The sequence below is a fragment of the Anguilla anguilla genome, chromosome 12 (genome assembly GCF_013347855.1).
Source record: "Anguilla anguilla isolate fAngAng1 chromosome 12, fAngAng1.pri, whole genome shotgun sequence".
Lineage (NCBI taxonomy): Eukaryota > Metazoa > Chordata > Actinopteri > Anguilliformes > Anguillidae > Anguilla > Anguilla anguilla.
In genome coordinates, this window is record NC_049212.1 from 39104519 (window position 1) to 39123967 (window position 19449).

The 19449-nt window shown below is 49.2% G+C and overlaps 2 protein-coding genes across 2 annotated transcripts; one reads left to right on the forward strand and one right to left on the reverse strand.

Annotated features, from left to right (window-relative positions):
- The first annotated feature begins 296 nt into the window (after positions 1–296).
- On the forward strand, positions 297–10967 carry LOC118208939 (2-oxoisovalerate dehydrogenase subunit alpha, mitochondrial-like). Its single transcript, XM_035383950.1, has 8 exons — positions 297–421; positions 1792–1959; positions 2707–2793; positions 4521–4629; positions 5221–5382; positions 6465–6671; positions 9448–9589; positions 10402–10967. The coding sequence occupies exons 1-8, from the start codon at positions 305–307 to the stop codon at positions 10742–10744; spliced, it is 1335 nt and encodes a 444-aa protein (XP_035239841.1). The 5' UTR covers positions 297–304; the 3' UTR covers positions 10745–10967.
- A 1927-nt stretch (positions 10968–12894) lies between these two features.
- Positions 12895–14169, reverse strand: b3gnt2l (UDP-GlcNAc:betaGal beta-1,3-N-acetylglucosaminyltransferase 2, like; the record flags this gene model as incomplete). The annotated part of the gene is made up of 1 exon (XM_035384264.1): positions 12895–14169. A coding segment is annotated over one exon (1200 nt), but the record flags the coding sequence as incomplete, so codon positions are not given.
- Between the last annotated feature and the right edge of the window lie 5280 nt (positions 14170–19449).

Sequence of the window (19449 nt, forward strand, 5' to 3'; positions counted from 1 at the left end):
TCAACAAGTTAAATTCTTTCGCCTTTGTGTAGAATTAGATTTCCCCCCAATGGGCCTGTCTGAAGACGGTATATAGGCAGTTTAAATCCAGTGTGTCGGGTTTGCGCTTGCGGTTATGTGACACCATTTATTCAGGAACCAGGAAAAAAAAAAAGGGCGAAATGGGGAAAACCACAGGGCGTAGGAGGAGTTTGTCAACTAAGTGTCTCTCTCGTCTATTATTGACTGTTAATGCATAAACCGCGCGAGGTTGGCAGCCCAGCAGTTAAACGGTCCGGCGGAGGAGAGACGCAGCCCTAGGAACATGGAACACGCCAGGTGTCTGAGGAAGTTGTGCGGAATTGGATACCGCTTAATTAGTCAAAATAATGGATTGAGAGACTCTTCAAAATTAATTCAATACAGGGCATTCCGCGTTAACGTGAGTGGTGTTAAGCTTGTCATTTTTTCCATGTCACAAACATAAGACTTACAGTAGTGTTAATTAACGAAATAAGCCATCTAACTTGGCACCCAGTAATTGAAACATGTTGAGAGACAAATTTCCGTTCTCTGTTCTTGGTACGAACTAATCTTGGCATTGTTAGAATGTCGATAAATCCCGCTCATATTTGACCGTGTGGATAGTCTATATGTGCCTATATTATTCTTTATTATTCTTTATTTAGCACATTTTTAAAACCAATAAGACAATTTACACATACAAAAATTGAATAAAAAGAAAAACATGCTATATATGCCTGGTGGAAGATTATTCAACATTTGGCTTATGCGTTCTCTTTCTATGAAGTGATGCTCCTTTTAATGGTAAATTCCACCGACTCATATATTGATATCTACCATTAAATCTGTAACCAAAGTGAAGTTGAAAGGTGATGAATGACTTTTAATTCCTAGACTGAAATCTATACTCACCTATCTCGTTTGATAGGTGAGTATGTAGCTATTCTAATATGTCACGAATAGACCAATTGGAACGACTGTTGTATTTGACGGTGCAATAGCAAATCATTTCTATTAATTGTATCGATAAAATTCCTGCCCGTCATTTTCTTCATATTTTGGATAATTCAGAACCGAAATAAAAGACATTCTGTATAATTTCGAAGTTCATCGAAGGGTAGCCTATAGTCTACTTGTTGGACAGTTGTGTAATGTGCAGTGCGTTTAAGAGAACGTGGAACCTTTTGCAACACCTTTCGGGAAGATATCATATTCTTTCAGGAAACAATTCGTTTTCCTGTAAGCATTACAAGAATGCTTACAATAAAGAAGTTACTATTATCTCCGCCAGACAGAGCCTGGAGGGGATTATGCGTTTGGTCATGTTTCTACGTGTGTGAAATGTATATCTTCCGTACAGTGTATCCTCTGGATTGCTCTATGATTGTTTTTTTTATTTTTTATTCTGGGGTGTTTTATTCTTATGTTTCACCAAGTGGGCGTTTCCCACAATTAACACAGGTGTGGGCGTTTCCACAATTAGCACGGTTCCTAGTCAGCGCATAAAAGGGGAAAATTGAGAGATACACAGTTATTATTCAGAAAAAAAAATGTAATCTCTCCTCCTTGAATGAACACTCGTTCTCTCTCTCTCTCTCTTTTTCTCCCCCTCCCCCTCTCCCTCTCCTTCACTCTCTTGCTCTCCCTCCCTCCCCCTCTCTCCCTCGCCCTCTCACTCTCTCCCTCCGCCCTCCCTCTTTCCCCCTCTCCCTCCCCCCTCCCCCTCCCCTCCTCTCCCCTCCCCTCCCCTCCCCTCTCCCTCCCTCCCTCCCTTCCTCCGTTTCCCAGAGTGCAGTGCAGCAGCAGCCCTTGGTGGAGCGCCCGGAGTTCCCCGGCTCCTCGGCGGAGTTCACGGGCCGGCTGGAGTTCGTGGAGCCGGACGTGGCGTCGGGGATCCCCGTGTACCGGGTGATGGGCCGGCGGGGGGAGATCGTCAGCCCCTCGGAGGACCCGCAGGTACGCCATGCCCTCGCGCCGCGGACGAGCTGCGCCGCACGTTCACAGCTCATTCTCCCTGTGAAAAGGAAAAGAGAAAGACACACGGGCATCAATGCAGAGTTTCCTTTACCGTATTCCAGCTTCCAGCCGTGTGTCCCCCTTGCTCTTCAGACAGAAGTCAAGGTTTTGGAGAATAACAATTAAAAGTTTAGCCATTTAATAGACATTACCCAATCATGGTGGAAGATGGCTGTGACCCCCCCATCTGCATCCATCCATTCATGCATTGTCTAGCCCACTTGTCAAGGGGGGGGGGGCTGGAGCATATCCCAGCATGCATTGGGTGAAGGGCAGGAACACACCCTGGACCGGTCGCCAGTCCATCGCAGGGCACACACACCATTCATGCACTCATACCTACGGATAATCTGAGTTCCCTGATTGGCCTGCTTCGTGTCTGGGCTTGGGGCCCACGCGTGTGTGTGAAGGGGGCAGTGCTGGGATCTGGGCCCCAGACCTTCCTGTGGTGAGGCTACAGTGCTATTCACTGCACTGGCATGCTGCCTACCCACCCCCCCATATTGTTCCTCCCAAAACCAATCCGTGAACACATCACTGGTAACAAGACAGAAAAATCTCTTTGTGCCATTGTAACAAAGTCAGGCTGTCCTGCCTGACCTTTGACCTTTTTTTTAAAATCATGGATTAATGGTCATCCAGCATCTCTCTCTCTCATCTCTCGCCCCTCACGCGTGTCTTTCTCAGCTACCCCAGGAGACAGTGGTGGACTTCTATAAAAGCATGACCCTGTTCAACACCATGGACAGAATCCTCTACGAGTCCCAGAGACAGGTGAGGTATCAGCGTAAATCAGTGTTCACAGATTAAATCAGTATTTATAAAAGAACTTCTACATTACAGGCATTTAGCAGACGCTCTTATCCAGAGCGACTTACACAACTTTTTACATTGTATCCATTTATACAGCTGGATATATACTGAAGCAATTTCAGTTAAGTACCTTGCTCAAGGGTACAACGGCAGTGTCCTTACCCGGGAATCGAACCTGCGACCTTTCGGTTACAAGCCCAGTTCCTTACCCACTGTGCTACGCTCCAGAACTAAACCGTAAATCAATGTTGACAGATGAAATCAGTGTTTATAACATAATGAAACTGCAGAGCTGGGCATTTAAGACTGTCACAGACACACAGCGTCATTTCACTGAAGAAGGCGCTACACCGAACCGTTTGAATCTCTTCAGCTTGTCTTGACTGCAAACGCTGAGTGTAGATGTTTCCTGAATGTAGTGTCTTCCCACATAATCAGGAGGGAGTTGTCTAAATCTTAAAAGCGCTGTCTTGTCAAATGGGGTACAGCTTGTATCCTGCTCTGAGCATTTACCTTAATCTGATAGTAAAAAATGAATGTTTCACTTTTTTTTCGGGGTGGGGGGGGGGGGTAAGTTCTTCTTAAAGGGTGACAGCGACATTTTAAAACTGACCTGCACTAGTAAAGGTGACAGTGCTTGCCAAATTTGCAGTTACCACTTACAACTGGCCGTTAGAGTGGAATTCCCCCAGCTGTCCACAACAGAAAACTGCCACTTATTTTAAATTCTGCAGACCAACTGCCAAAGCCTGGGGTTGGATGCGTCAGTGAGTGAGCCGAACGGTCTGTTCCCAGCGCTATGTATCCCAAGAGACTGGAGGCAGAAAAAAAGGAGAGGAGCTCCACCAATCGTGGAATACCTTGGCAACGACCAGTAGAGCAGAAGTGCACAACTCCGGTCCTGAAGTTTTTTGGGTCCTGCATCCTGATTTTTTGTTCTGACCTGTTTTATTTATCGGTTTTCTGACGGCTCGATAAACCACGCTGGTTTGCGCCTGCGCTTGAGCACAGTGAAATCTGTAGGACACCCTTGCTGTGGCTGTAGCTGGCGCTTATACAAACAGCAAATAAATTACTAAAATAAAAAAAGTAAATGAGAGCAGAAGTTGGCACAAAATCCCGAAATGGATCGGCCCTTGTTGCGCACCCCTGCACTAGAGCACTGTTGCTGGTGATTGGTCCATTCTCACTGGCTGCTTCGCGGTAATTTCCCGCAGAGGTTCCAGAAGTGTAGCTGGACAATATTCACCAATCACAACTGGCGTTGTTCTATCGGTTGTTACCAAAGTGCTCCGTGATTGGTGGAGCTCCTCCGTGTTGCGTGCAAGTAAGTGTACAAGTGGTAACAACTCTCCCTCTGTGATGCAACTCCGGGATCCATGGCGACAAACTTTTTATTCCGTGTTATTGGTCGAGCTGATGATGACGGTGGTGCGCAGACAGTGAGCCGTCCAACAGGAAACGACTTCGCAACCTAAACCCAGCCAGTCTCGCCCAAAAAAAAAAAAACAAAAAAAAAAAAAAACACAGGATGTAGAACAATGATGCTATTGATCCACATGTACATCAGACATTAAAGCTTTTTCGAAACGGGTCATTCCCGTTGCCGTTGGAATGCTTGCGAAATCTGTGGCAGAGTAAGGTGAGGAAGGTGAAAACGTAGCTTGCTTGTTTTTTTATTTTTTTAGGGTCGGATCACATTCTATGCGACCAACTTTGGGGAGGAGGGTACGCACATTGGCAGCGTGGCAGCTCTGGACCCCACTGATCTGGTTTTCGGCCAGTACAGAGAAGCAGGTGGGCAGCTACTTCACCCAAATATTTTTCCTTACATCCTTCAGTTCACCAGGATGTAAATCCTGGAGTGTGACTGGTCGTGCTGAGTTCCTCTGTCATTCCGTTTCCACACTGCAAAGAGAAGCTGAAGTCTCTCCTCAGAATTCCTGGGCTTTGGTGTTCCTTTGTGACATCACTGTGACATCGCTGATTAACTCCTGTCTATGGGGTTCAAGACCAAGTTCTGTTTTGAGCGAGTCAATTTAGCAAATGAGTTGAAATTTAATTTATGAATGGGGAAAAATGCCCGATATGTTCTAATGTTTTTTGTTTTAAAATGTAATAATCAATTGGATTTCAGACCATTTTCTAAATGGGAAAAAACTGAAATTCATTCAACCCCTCCAACCATAACTGTGTGTAGTGCCAAGTCTCCTTTTAATGACTGGGTTTATTTTTTAACTGAAGCTGGTTTTCAGAAATAGAGCCCTGGGTTTGGCGGTTTTGTTGAGCTTCCTCCCAGAGAACTTTGACGGCTTTTTTCGGGTGCTCAAGAGAGACGGACTGTCCGCACGCAGCTGGCAGTGACCCTCTCCTCGCCCTCTCGTTCAGGGGTCCTGCTCTATCGGGGGTTCCCCCTGGACCTGTTCATGGCCCAGTGCTACTCCAACGCAGACGACCTGGGGAAGGGTCGGCAGATGCCCGTCCACTACGGCAGCAAGGACCTCAACTTCGTCACCATCTCCTCCACCCTGGCCACGCAGATTCCACAGGGTGGGTGTCTGCCATTCAGAGACAAACCCCCCCCCCCCTTGTATATTGTCCACATATGAACATTCATATTCAAATCAAACACCGCTACTTACGTTACGTGTTACATGCTCAGTGCTTGGTATGTCCACAGTGTTTGTTATATTTTCAATGACGGTTACCTGCACAACGCTAGTTACATTCTCAGCACTAGTTTAGTACACAACGCTAGTTACATTCTCAGCACTAGTTTAGTACACAACGCTAGTTACATTCTCAGCACAAGTTTAGTACACAACGCTAGTTACATTCTCAGCACTAGTTTAGTACACAACGCTAGTTACATTCTCAGCACTAGTTTAGTACACAACGCTAGTTACATTCTCAGCACTAGTTTAGTACACAACGCTAGTTACATTCTCAGCGCTAGTTTAGTGCACAACGCTAGTTACATTCTCAGCGCTAGTTTAGTGCACAACGCTAGTTACATTCTCAGCGCTAGTTTAGTGCACAACGCTAGTTACATTCTCAGCGCTAGTTTAGTGCACAACTCTAGTTACATTCTCAGCGCTAGTTTAGTGCACAACGCTAGTTACATTCTCAGCGCTAGTTTAGTTCATAGTGCTTGTTACATTCAGTTTCTTTGCTTTACAAAAATTGTCCCAGATATATGAGCTACTTTAGTACACAACGCTAGTTACATTCTCAGCACTAGTTTAGTACGCAACGCTAGTTACATTCTCAGCGCTAGTTTAGTGCACAACGCTAGTTACATTCTCAGCGCTACTTTAGTGCACAACGCTAGTTACATTCTCAGCGCTAGTTTAGTGCATAGTGCTTGTTACATTCAGTTTCTTTGCTTTACAAAAATTGTCCCAGATATATGAGCTTTAAAAAAGATACAAGCAACCCATATTCGGGTGCACTTTGGTGCCCTTTTGGTTTTGGCCACGACTGGCGCCACCTAGTGTCAATCAGGCCGTGCTGCACGGTGTGGGACCAGCAGTTCCTCAGCCCGGTTTCGACTCCCTCCCGCCCTGCTCCCGCCCACGCCCCCGCCCCCGCCCCGCCCGTCTGAGCCAGCGCTGCGCTCCTCTGTGTTCCAGCGGTCGGCGCCGCGTACGCGATCAAGCGGGCGAGCTCGGATCGCGCGGTCATCTGCTACTTCGGCGAGGGGGCCGCCAGCGAGGGCGACGCCCACGCCGGCCTGCACTTCTCCGCCACCCTGGAGTGCCCCATCATCTTCTTCTGCCGCAACAACGGCTACGCCATCTCCACCCCCACCAGCGAGCAGTACCGCGGCGACGGCATCGGTGAGGTCCCCGCCGTCTCTCTCTCTCTCTCTCTCTCTCTCCCTCCCTCCTTCTCTCTCTCTATCCCTCTCCTCTTCGCCCCCTCTTCCCTCTCTCTGTCTCTCTCACCCTCTCTCCTCCTCACCCCTCCTCTCTCTGTCTCTCTGTCTCTCCTCCTTGCCCCTCCTTCCATCTCTCTGTCTCTCTCTCCTCTCTCATTTCTCTCTCTTTCCCTCTCCTCCTCGCCCCTCCTTCCCTCTTTCTACCTCCCTCTCTCTCTCTAGACACCCTTTCTTTCTCTGTCTGTCTAACTCTTTCTCCCCTCTCTATCTTTTTATCTCGTAAGGAATCGTTTACATACAGAGTATGGTACATTACAGGGAATGAAAGGATTATTTGATCTGATTAAATGTCCTGGATTATGAATATGGGACATGCATTATTCATAGTGTCCATTGTTATTTCTGATATAATATGGCCTAAGGGTTGACATCGCAGAAAAAAAAACGGCAGCTTTTTACAAACCAGAAGTTGTGATAATAGTTGGAATGAAAACCAGCACTCACAGTCCCCAGGTCTAAGTTTGGGAACCACTCCCCGAACCTGTTCTATCTGATGAACTTCTCTAAGCGTTAGCGTTGCAGATGTGTGGTTAGAATGTTCTTAACTGAACGTTCTAATGCTGATGTAACAATCACTGCTGTGAGTTGAAAGCACTGGAGTTCTAGAACACTGACTTAGAATTTTTTTTTTTTTTGGGGGGGGGGGGGGGGGGGGGAATCCGTGGGATTGTGACAGACCAAACAATCCAAACAATGTTTAAAAAAAATATATATATATAATGCCTTGGTGGTCAAGGAAATATTCTGACGTAAATGCAAACATGGCGATTAAAGTCAACAAAAAAAACTTTGTAGCACCAGGGTTATTGTGCGCAATGCTTCCTCATACATCTAGAACAGAACAGTCCAACCCTGTTCCTGGAGATTTTCTGTCCTGTAGGTTGTCACTACAACTCGAACGAAGCACCTCTCATTCACCAGCTGGAGATCTCGCAGAGCAGCTAATTAGTGACATCAGATGTGCCGAATAAGGGTTGAAATGAACACGTACAGGATGGTAGATCTTCAGGAACGGGGCTGGGCAGCCCTGATCCAGACTCACTCAGGGGTGGGAGAGTTCCTTCCTGCAGGGTCGGTGTGTGTGTGTGTGTGCGTGCAGGTTTTCACTGTGACCAATTACACTGCCCATATGAGCTAAATACTGCTGCTTTAACCCTTAGATTAGAACTCTGACTTGTAGTCTATACATCTGCGGCTCACAGGAGTATGTACTCTAATATTAATTTATTTCTTTTGAATACGAAAAGTTTTCTCCCTTTTTTCCCCCCTTGTTTTGCAATTCTGCTCATCAGTTAAGGTTGCCGAAAACCTGTTTAAGTTGAGTTAATCATAATTTAGTGGATATCATATTGTTTTAACACAATACAGGTTTGACTTGTTGCCATTTGCTGCCAGTAAACGAATGTGATGCAATGTTTATTCTATACGGATAGTTTCAAGTTTCCCCACTCTCTGCAAATAGGACCCAGCTGATTTCACCTGAATTTAATAAAAAATGGAAACTCTTTCAATTGGAATTATTTGTGATATAGTACATACAGCACAGAAAATTAAAGTATAAGTTGGTCTGACTAACTGAAATTCCTGGGATGTTAATATGGTACATTTATTTTAACGGCAATCATTGCAATTTCTGGCATAATGTGGCTTTAACAGGGTAATAAACAATTTACAGCATTGCAATATACAGCTTGTTGTTATGTTGGAACAAAGACCAACATATACAGTGCGTCATAGAGAGTATTCTTGGTAGGACCCAAATGCAGATGAAAAGTCAACAGACTAGGTAGGTACACAAAGTAACAAGAGCTTTTCATTTGACACAAAGCAAAAAATAAAATAACAATAATAGACCAGACATCAAAAGACGTGAACAAGGAAGCTGAATACCTAAACTAACAGGTGTAGAAAATCAACTAACGAGAACACACGCGCAGACGCGACACTAATACACGCAGTCAGAACCTTAACGAGCTCAAGTGATACTAAGAACGATGTTCTGGCGCCCTCTGGTGGACACCAGCCAGAACCGCGACCCGGTGAGGCATCAGGGCCAAGATTGAGAAACCCTTGATTAGACCACGATAAGATGTTTCATGTTATTGGGCTAATGAAATGATTTAGACCTGAAATTGGCATGAAATCCAGAAACAGAAGCAGTTCCTGTTTGCCCATCTCTGGACAAGCACTCAGAAACACTGTACTGCTTGAATCCATGTGAATCAGTGGTCTCCAACCCTGGTCCTGGAGAGCTACAGGGTCTGCTGGTTTTCATAGTGACTCTGCACTTCATGAATCAATTAGAGCAGTTGATTACACAGTTAACTCAACTCACCTGGTGTCTTGGGTCTCAATTGGGTGCTGATTTTATGCAAACCAGCAGACCCTGTAGCTCTCCAGGACCAGGGTTGGAGACCACGGTTGTAAATATTCACATGCCAAGACTGTTCGGTCTTAACATGTATGTAGTAAGTCCTGCAACAGACTGCAGCTGGGCAACAACTTCCTGACACCGTCTGCTATGGACCAGTGTGATACGATATGAAGTGTCAGCTAGTTCCCCCCCCCCCCCCCCCCCCCCCACACCCCCCCAGTCTGCCGTGGACCAGCTGACGCTTGCATCTTTGTCGTGTGCCCCACCATCTTTGTCGTGACCGCGTTCTCCGTGTCCTCAGCGGGACGGGGCGCGGGTTACGGCATCGCGTCGATCCGCGTGGACGGCAACGACGTGTTCGCCGTCTACAACGTCACCAAGGAGGCCCGTCGCCGCGCGGTCGCCGAGAACCGGCCCTTCCTCATCGAGGCCATGACCTACAGGTGACCTGCCGCACGCGCTCTGCCTGACCTACAGGTGACCTGCCGCACGCGCTCTGCCTGACGTACAGGTGACCTGCCGCACGCGCTCTGCCTGACCTACAGGTGACCTGCCGCACGCGCTCTGCCTGACCTACAGGTGACCTTCCGCACGCGCTCTGCCTGACCTACAGGTGACCTGCCGCACGCGCTCCGCCTGACCTACAGGTGACCTTCCGCACGCGCTCCGCCTGACCTACAGGTGACCTGCCGCACGCGCTCTACCTGACCTACAGGTGACCTGCCCCACGCGCTCTGCCTGACCTACAGGTGACCTGCCGCACGCGCTCTGCCTGACCTACAGGTGACCTTCCGCACACGCTCTGCCTGACCTACAGGTGACCTGCCGCACGCGCTCTACCTGACCTACAGGTGACCTTCCGCACACGCTCTGCCTGACCTACAGGTGACCTGCCGCACGCACTCTGCCTGACCTACAGGTGACCTGCCGCACGCACTCTGCCTGACCTACAGGTGACCTGCCGCACGCACTCTGCCTGACCTACAGGTGACCTGGCGCACGCGCTCTGCCTGACCTACAGGTGACCTGCCGCACGCGCTCTGCCTGACCTACAGGTGACCTGCCGCACGCGCTCTGCCTGACCTACAGGTGACCTGCCGCACGTGTGCAGGAATTCCAGCTCTCTCAGTCCTCACGTTTCATACCTTCATACAATTTTTATTCATTTGTAAATAAAATTAATATCAAGTCATTTCATAATTATTGAGATTATGAGATGAAAATCTCCATGGTCCCCTCCCCTCACCCCCCCCAGAGTGGGCCACCACAGCACCAGTGACGACAGCTCGACCTACCGCTCGCTGGACGAGGTCAGCTACTGGGAGAAGCAGGATCACCCGATTGGTCGGCTGGGGCGGTACCTGGCCGCGCGCGGCTGGTGGGGCGAGGAGGAGGAGCAGGCGTGGAGGAAGGAGGCGCAGCGCCGGGTCATGGAGGCGCTCCAGAAGGCCGAGGGGAGGCCCAAGCCCCACCCCGACCTGCTCTTCACCGACGTGTACCAGGAGGTGCCCCCGCACCTGGAGAAGCAGAAGGGAGCCATGTGGAAGCACTTGAAGGAGTACAAAGAGCACTACCCCCTGGAGCTCTACGAGGAGTAACCAGGGCAACGGGGGGGGGGTCAAGGTAAATAGAATATGGTAGGGGGAGGGGGTTGTCTGATGACACAGAGCCACACACAAAGGTGCCCGTATATTACAGGATATACCCGTTCTAATTAATTTTGATAATGTGTGCTATTGAGCAGAGACATGGCGGGTAAGTGCAGTGATACAGTAAACACAATAAATACAAAATAAAATGCTTCATGTTGGGACACAGGAACAGGTCTTTCATGCTGTCGTTCATGAACTTGCGCTAGAAAGAAATGGCGCTAAAATATCAATTACTGAATGAGAGGGTTAATTCAAGAGTTGAGTGCATGAAAGTTGGCATGAAATCCAAAAACGGATATGGCCGTCCTTACCCACCCCTGCTACAGTATACGTACGATGCGCCAGAGTCCACACTCCTGTTCAGCAGAGACTCGGGGTGATGATCTCGGGTCAGATTCTCACCCTTCCATTTGCTGACCTTGACCTTGACCTTGACCAGGCCAAGCTGATCCCAGAACAGCATTCATCACCAATACACATTTATGAATATACGCAAAGGGGGTCTGTACACTGGTCCACAAACAGGCCTGTGCCTCAAGTGCCCAATTGATTGCCCAGATGATCCCCCTTTGATTTGATTTTAAAAAAATAATATTTGTATTATTACAGTTGCTGTCATTCATTTTCAGTCATTAATTTAGGTGAAATACATTCTGTACAACAAGGCTGCCCAACCCTGTTCCAGGAGATCTGTCATCCGGTAGGCTATGTTCTCTCTCAAACCATAAAACAGCTAGCTTCACTGGACCTCATCCAGCAGCTAGAGATCTCGTAGAGCTACTAGTTAGCAGAATCGGGCCTGCCAAATTAGGGTTGAAATGAAAACCTGCAGGACGGGAACAAGGTTGGGCAGCCCTGTTGTACCATAACTTGGTGTCACAAAACTGGTTTTCTAGGTTTGTGTACCCTTTTCTCACTGAGCACCTGTCAATCAAAAGAGCTCAGCACAGCCCTGGTCCACAAATACAAAGCATTGCATTGATAAATGCAGATGCAGTTTGTGCATCTTGAGTCGGGTAAACCTTAAATCAAAGCTGCCATTTTGCAGCAGTTTTGTTGCATAACTGCTCAGCATTTTATCCAGCATACTGTTACACAACAAATATCTGCAATCAGACATCAACAGTTTCCAGTGTTGGCCAAATTGTTCTTCATGACTAATGGCTTTACCATCACTACTTTTAGCACCCTTACACAGATTTGTACAAAAATAAAAATAAATAAATTACGGATATTCAGATGTATGATTTATTTACTTAGACACGGTACAGAGGCAAATGTACATGTAAATGAACAGACAATCTTTTAACGTGTGAACAGAAAGAGAATTACCTGAATTATCTGAACAATCTACAAACCACTGTCCATGTTTGTTGCACCACCTGCTCATCCACAGTCCAGCATGAAACGTTTCCAGAGATGGAAACAACAACAAAAAATTATTAACTGAAGAAGGGAAATTGTGTCATAAAGTCCAGTTAGGTTGGGGAGGGTCAGTCTTAGCGGGGAGCCAGGGGTAACATTGAAAGTTGGAGAGACTAGTCCCCCACCTAGTCCCATTTAAAAACTCTGTGTGTGCAGGTTAGAGTTCCAGGTACCTCTGAGCAAGGCACTGATTTGCTTCCGTAATCCTCCAGCTATATAAAGAGCAGCATGAACCCGTTTACTCAGAGTGATAAGCCTGTCACATTTTTATCAGGTTTTTTTTTTTTTTTTCTTATCTTTTCTAATCGGCCACAATCAGCTCAGCAAAGGGAAGTTTGAAGGCGAAGGTCTGGTGACTCAGACACAAACTGTGTGTGGAAAGAGGGCGTAAAATGGCGTCACGCTTCTCCGAACTGCCCTCTCTGAGAATCTGAGTGGTTTCCAGGTAGGAACCCCTGAGGTGTGCCCGTCGCTGCTACGGTACACCCCTGTCCTCAGAGAGCCATCGGGAGACCTTATCACGCTCTGGCAACTCTGGGTTTCCTAGAGTGTGGGTATGATGGAGAGGACGGGAGGGGGCGGGGGTGGACGGGAGGTGAGGGTGAAGGGAAGGGGAGGGGAGGGGGATGAAGGGGAGGAAGAGGAGAGAGGATGGGGGGAGGGATGGGGGGGGGTGAAGGGGAGGAGAACTTGGGTCCCGGAGGGGAGGGGGGGGTGAAGGGGAGGAGATCCGGGGTCCCGCCAGGTCAGCAGGTGAGCAGGGGGCTGTGCATGTCCTTCCAGAGTCTGAGCGTCTGCTGCGGACTGCGCCGGTGCACCAGGAGCAGGCCCCGGTGCACGCAGGCGTTCTGCCGGTCCTGCTCGCGGATGTCGAAGGTCTGGAAGCCGCCGTGCCCGGCGGGGGCGATGCCCAGGGCCTGGAAGCACATGCCCGTGTAGACGTCGTCGATGGGGAAGAAGGGGACGAAGCGCGAGACCGCCAGGAGCGGCCGGACGAGCGCGCCCGAAAACAGGAACCCGCCCCCTCCGGTGTAGGCCGGGTAGGCGCCCTCGTAGAAGCTGACGGGGACGTAGTACTTGCTCTTGGCGTCGCGGAAGGGGCTGGCCTTGGCGACGACGTGGCCCGCGTAGAGCGCGGCGGCCCTGGCGGGCTCCAGGGAGAGCAGGTAGGCCAGCATGGCCGGCGTGTTGGCGAAGACGTCGTCGTCGCCCTTGAAGACGAAGGCGACCCCGGGGCAGCGCCGGGCGGCCCAGCCCATGAAGGCGTTGTCCTTCAGCGTCAGGTTGTAGAAGGACTCCCGGAAGTCCCACTGCAGGACGTCCCGGTAGTAGCGCGCCTCGAAGGTGAGCAGCGCCTCCAGGTCCGGGTCCTCCGGCGGGGAGCGCCCCAGAAGGAACACGGTGCGCACCCTCAGCCCGCCCTCGTACTCCCCCTCCCGCCCCCAGGTCTTCCGCACGGCCTGCCGACTCTCAAAGTTCCGGGGGACGGACTTGATGGCGAGGAGGAGGAAGATGTCCCCTTTCCGCCCGTCCGAGGCGCACTTGTCCGGCTGGTCGATCAGGACGGGGGGGTCCCGGCACTCCATGCCCTGCAGGAAGCCCTGGTACAGAGGCGGGTAGGACCCGAAATCCTGGATGTTGGTCACCAGCATCTCCGTGCTGGTGGTGCCGCAGCCGGCCCACCCGAGGGCCTCGCTCTCCGTGACGTTCCCGCCCGAGTCCAGCAGCTTCAGGAGGGCGTGCAGCCGGCGGTTCCAGTAGGCGCTGCTCGGCGGGACGGCCTGCCTGAACCCCGCGGAGATCGAGATGGGGACCGCTTCGCTCCGCCGCTCGGGCCTGGCGGACGTCGGGCCTGGCTGGTAGGCAGCGGTCGTCGCGCTGGCGTTGCGCCAGAATGCCACGGCGGGAACGGTGGCTGCCTCCGCCCCCGCCGCCGGCCCCGCCCCCGCCCCCGCCGCCGCCGCCGCCCCCGCCGCCCCCGCCGCCTCCACGAACGCCTTCTGTCTGCGGAGCTCATCCAAGTTGAGGGACGAGTAGAAAAGAACGAGGACCAGGCTGCTGGCGAGGACCATGGCGACCATGAATTTGGTTTGCCACATCCTCCAAACGAGAGAGGGAGGGAGGGAAGGAAGGAGAGAGAGAGAAAGAGAGAGAGAGAAAGACAGAGAGCAAGAAGAAGGGGGTGGTGGGGAAGAGCAGGTGAGGAGAGGTTGAAGGAGGCGAAAGAGAGGGGGGGGAAAGGAGGAAGTGATGTCCCCTTCTTTTCTTTTCTCGGTCGACTCTGTGGGGTTTATGAGGCGTGCCTCCTGCTCCTTGTCCTCCACGCTTGGCTGACCGCTGGACTCCTCCTCTCTTTCACCGTCAGGCTCTCTATCACACGACCTCACCGAATAGCTGAAAATAAAAAGAGCATTGGTGACTACCCAAACGCTGGCTGGGTGTGTGATTCCATGACAGCTTGGAGATCGCACAGTTCGTTGGGTTTTGTTGGGGGGGTCTTTTTTTGGTCACCAACAAGGTACGGAACTTCCGTCACACGGTGTGAGACTGACTGTGTTCTCAGTGTCGAGGGAAATCGAACACGTCTTGTTGGCTGAGGCTCGGGTTTAGCTGACGTCTGTTCGACTGAGGGTCTCCTCTGTTGTGAAAGGTGCATCTGTGGTCGCGAAACAAGCCCTGGTGGTGAAACCCTGGTCTCCTGTTTGCAAGACAGCGGTAGAGTAAACGCGTACACCACAGCAATGATTAGCAGCAAATTCAGGGAACTCGGTCCGCTTACTCATTAACAAAAGGGAACAGGTTTCCCGGCTCGAAGAAAAATTTCAAATAAAAAGATGTAGACTTTTTATTTGACTTAATAGACTTAAAAAGATGTAAACGTCACTCTAGTGTTTCTTTTGCACCTCTACATCGTGAACCAATGCACTTGTTGTACGTCGCTCTGGATAAGAGCGTCTGCTAAATGCCTGTAATGTAATGTAATGTAAATGCTGCATGCTGTTGTTTTCAGGACCGACTAAAAACCACGTCTGAACCAGACGTACTGCACATTAAAAATAACCTGAAGCCAAAGAGAGCACAGAGCATTCTCAGCGATGGGTTTAATGTCCTTGGTGATTAATTATGGGAACAAACACGATCTCAGCGCAAGACCAATCCTGTTTTTCACACCTGAGGGAGCCTCAGCTGGGAGCTTGGAGATGGAGATGTGCACAATACCCGAACCCCCCAACCTCCACCGCCCCACCCCACCCCAACCCACCACAGGTACAGCTCCAGCTACAGCGCCACCAGCACAAACCAACATAGGAAACCAGTTTTGTACGGGCAGCTAACCTAAGTGAAAACTTCTTAGGCTGCCATCATTGTCTCTATTTTCATATGGCCACACCATCGCTAATCTCATCTACACTGCACTGTAGAGCATTTGGCCAACACAGTTCGAGATTTTCATTAATCAGTGTTAATATTAAACCAATCTAAATGAACAACTGGTCTCAAAACAGGTGGTGCTGCATCAAGCAGGGTTATGGGGTTAATGCTAGTTTTTGTTCTTGAAATTGTCATACGGTTATCGGGACAATTTTGAATAGGTCTTCATAGCCCTGTCTGGTGAAATACCCTGACCTAAAGTACCGTAAGTAGAACACACAAAAAACGCACGCGTATATAGACAACATCCTTGTACAAGACGCATTCGTTTCCAAACGGTGGAATTAAAAGTAAGATTTCATTTCGTATTTTCATTTATTTGTTCTTCTTTGCATAATTTTTTTTTTTTTCGGGCAGCTCTAAGTAAAACTGTCACACAAATATACCGCAGTTGTCGAATTAAACATCTAAAAAAAAAAGATGAAAAGACTTACCACGACAGACGGAAGACTCCTCTTTCGTTAACATTTACTCGTCGTAGGCCATTTGTTTTTCAGTATAAAAGCATATAACAATCGGAATGCCAACAAGACGCACGCGTTAATGGTGAGAACCGTTTTTCCTCAGGACGCGCACTTCCGTGTTGCGACGACTTAAGCCAAAAACCTTGTGAGAACACAGGTGCCCCTGTGCAGTGCAGTCTACGTTTACAGTACGGGTCTCTGATCAGCATTCAGCAGAACTGTTTTGTAGAGCGAAGCTTGCTCCATATGCGCGATATGCCGCTGTCGTTCCTAACCTCGACCCGGGGGGTCCTATGTAACCCAACAAGCGAAAGGTGGCAGTTGTGGGAAATGTGAGTAAAATAGCACGGATTCCGAAGAAAATGGAAGATTTGGGCACGAGAATTCTTCTACAAATTTAATACGTACATTTAACAGCAAGGTATCCCATATTTATCCATGTGTCCCTGAGTTAACTAATGTCTTATTGTAATATCGTTTGTCCACTCGGTCAAAAATGATCCTCCTCACCAGACCCCTGTGATAAAGCATCTTCATTGAGTATTAAACCCTAAATCAATATTTTTGACCTGTCACTCACCAATAAATCAGTGAATAATTGTTTTCCTACTTCCAGAGAACACACATTGTTTTCCTACTTCCACAAAACACACATCATGGTTCTTTTTTTTTTCTTTTCTGCAATAGGTGTGGCACTTAACTTTGATTATGACTTCTCATAACTGCAGGGCTATAAAACAGTCATAAGACAATCTTTGTACCCTGATGGTGTACCGCATTTATAAAAAATAAAAAAATAAAAAATCTAGGGATAGCAGAGAAACTGTGTGGAACAGTGGCAAACAACTGAAGCTCTTGTAGAGGTGAGGCTGCAGAGGGCTGTAGAGGTGAGACTGGGGAGGGCTGTAGAGGTGAGACTGTAGAGGGCCGTATAGGTGAGACTGGGGAGGACCATAGAGGTGAGGCTGTAGAGGGCCGTATAGGTGAGGCTGTAGAGGGCTGTAGAGGTGAGGCTGTAGAGGGCCGTAGAGGTGAGACTGTAGAGGGCCGTAGAGGTGAGACTGTAGAGGGTTGTACAGGTGAGACTGGGGAGGGTTGTAGAGGTGAGACTGTAGAGGGCCATAGAGGTGAGGCTGTAGAGGGCTGTAGAGGTGAGACTGTAGAGATTTGTAGAGGTGAGACTGGGGAGGGTTGTAGAGGTGAGGCTGTAGAGGGCTGTAGCAGTGAGACTGTAGAGGGCCGTAGAGGTGAGACTGCAGAGAGCTGTAGAGGTGAGACCTTATAGGTGAGACTGCAGAGGGCTGTAGAGGTGAGACTGCAGAGGGCTGTAGAGGTGAGGCTGTAGAGGGCTGTAGAGGTGAGACTGCAGAGGGCTGTAGAGGTGAGGCTGTAGAGGGCTGTAGAGGTGAGACTGCAGAGGGCTGTAGAGGTGAGACTGTAGAGGGTTGTACAGGTGAGACTGGGGAGGGTTGTAGAGGTGAGACTGCAGAGGGCTGTAGAGGTGAGACTGCAGAGGACCGTAGAGGTGAGACCTTATAGGTGAGACTGCAGAGGGCTGTAGAGGTGAGACTGCAGAGGACCGTAGAGGTGAGACCTTATAGGTGAGACTGCAGAGGGCTGTAGAGGTGAGACTGCAGAGGGCCGTAGAGGTGAGACTGCAGAGGGCTGTAGAGGTGAGACTGCAGAGGACCGTAGAGGTGAGACCTTATAGGTGAGACTGCAGAGGGCTGTAGAGGTGAGACTGCAGAGGGCCGTAGAGGTGAGACTGCAGAGGGCTGTAGAGGTGAGACTGCAGAGGGCCGTAGAGGTGAGACTGCAGAGGGCTGTAGAGGTGAGACTGCAGAGGGCCGTAGAGGTGAGACTGCAGAGGGCTGTAGAGGTGAGACTGCAGAGGGCTGTAGAGGTGAGACTGCAGAGGGCCGTAGAGGTGAGACTGCAGAGGGCTGTAGAGGTGAGACTGCAGAGGGCCGTAGAGGTGAGACTGCAGAGGGTTGTAGAGGTGAGACTGCAGAGGGCTGTAAAGGTGAGACTGTAGAGACTGCAGCTGGACATGCAGGGCACTATTTAGGAGCACATAACAGCTAGCATCACTGAGATCAAGGCTGGTTCACTCCAGCATTCGCAAATGGCGCACTAAACAAACAGTTAGAATTGAGTGTCATGGAGTTGATATGCGCCACAGGTGCAAAAAAATCCATAGGTTGCGCATCAATCTGTCATGAAGGACAGTGCTGCTGATAAGCCCAGACAAATTCAGGGTCGTGTTTGTGCTCCCGGGCACTGATTTACCGGAGTGCTCTGGCTCGTGACGGCTCGAAGGAGGCCGATTCGGATGGTGCGAATGAATGGCACAGCGGGCGCAGGTCCAGCTAAAGTGGCTCCCTCCTGCATGCGCTGGTCTCGCAACCGAAAGGTCGTAGGTTCAATTCCCAGGTACAACGCTGCTGTGTACTTAACCTTCAGTATACTGCATACCCAGTTGTATAAATGGATGCAGTGTAAATGCAATGTAAAAAGTTGTGTGAGTCGCTCTGGATAAGGAGCGTCTGTTAAATGCCTGGAACGCAATGTAATGAAAGTGTGGGAGAGCTGAAACCAGCCACTGGGGGCACTGCTGCTACAGATCAATGCAAACGAGGCAGTACCTGAACACATTCCGCTGTCTACTACAGCACATATGTATTTGTCAGTACAAATATGTGTTCACGTTTAACGCTTTAAAGTGCAAGATAACAAATATGCGATTAGAATGATCTAAACTGAACATTCTAATGCTGATGTAGCAATCGCTACTGGTAACTGACAGCAATGGAGATCTAGAACCCTCACTTAGAATTTTAAAAAAAATTTAAAAAACACCCGCCCCCCATACTTCCGGCACCATGTTCCTGTTTTGTTGGCTTTGGCCATGTTACTATTTTAAGTTCTACATCAGTAGAACCTAAAATTTCACCATAAAATCAGCACCCCTTCCATTCATCACCTAACCACTCATCCATCTGCTGACACACAGATAACTGATTAACACACCTCATAGCTTTAATATGTTTGTTTTGGTTATTGCGCGTAAATGAATAAATTTGTACACCTTTCAGTTTTAAAACCGTGTGTCTCCCGTTTTTGTCATGGCTCACGAGTCGGGTCATGACCATTTGGGGGCTCGTCCGGGAGAACCCACATATTGCGACAAATTTGTCATGACCCGACTCTTGAGCCACGACAATCCTGACAAAGAAAATCCCTATAAATTACGTTAACGTCCACTGATCACACTCTTTCAGCAGTATTCAATCAATCAATCAAACTTCATTTATATAGCACCTCTCAGAC

What these genes read in the sequence shown, in the direction of transcription:
- LOC118208939 (XM_035383950.1), top strand. Translation starts at nt 305, where the DNA reads ATGGAACACGCCAGGTGTCTGAGGAAGTTGTGCGGAATTGGATACCGC. An exon ending in TCTACGAGTCCCAGAGACAG is followed by an intron (nt 2,794 to 4,520) that starts GTGAGGTATCAG and finishes TTATTTTTTTAG; the next exon opens with GGTCGGATCACATTCTATGC. An exon ending in ATCGAGGCCATGACCTACAG is followed by an intron (nt 9,590 to 10,401) that starts GTGACCTGCCGC and finishes CACCCCCCCCAG; the next exon opens with AGTGGGCCACCACAGCACCA.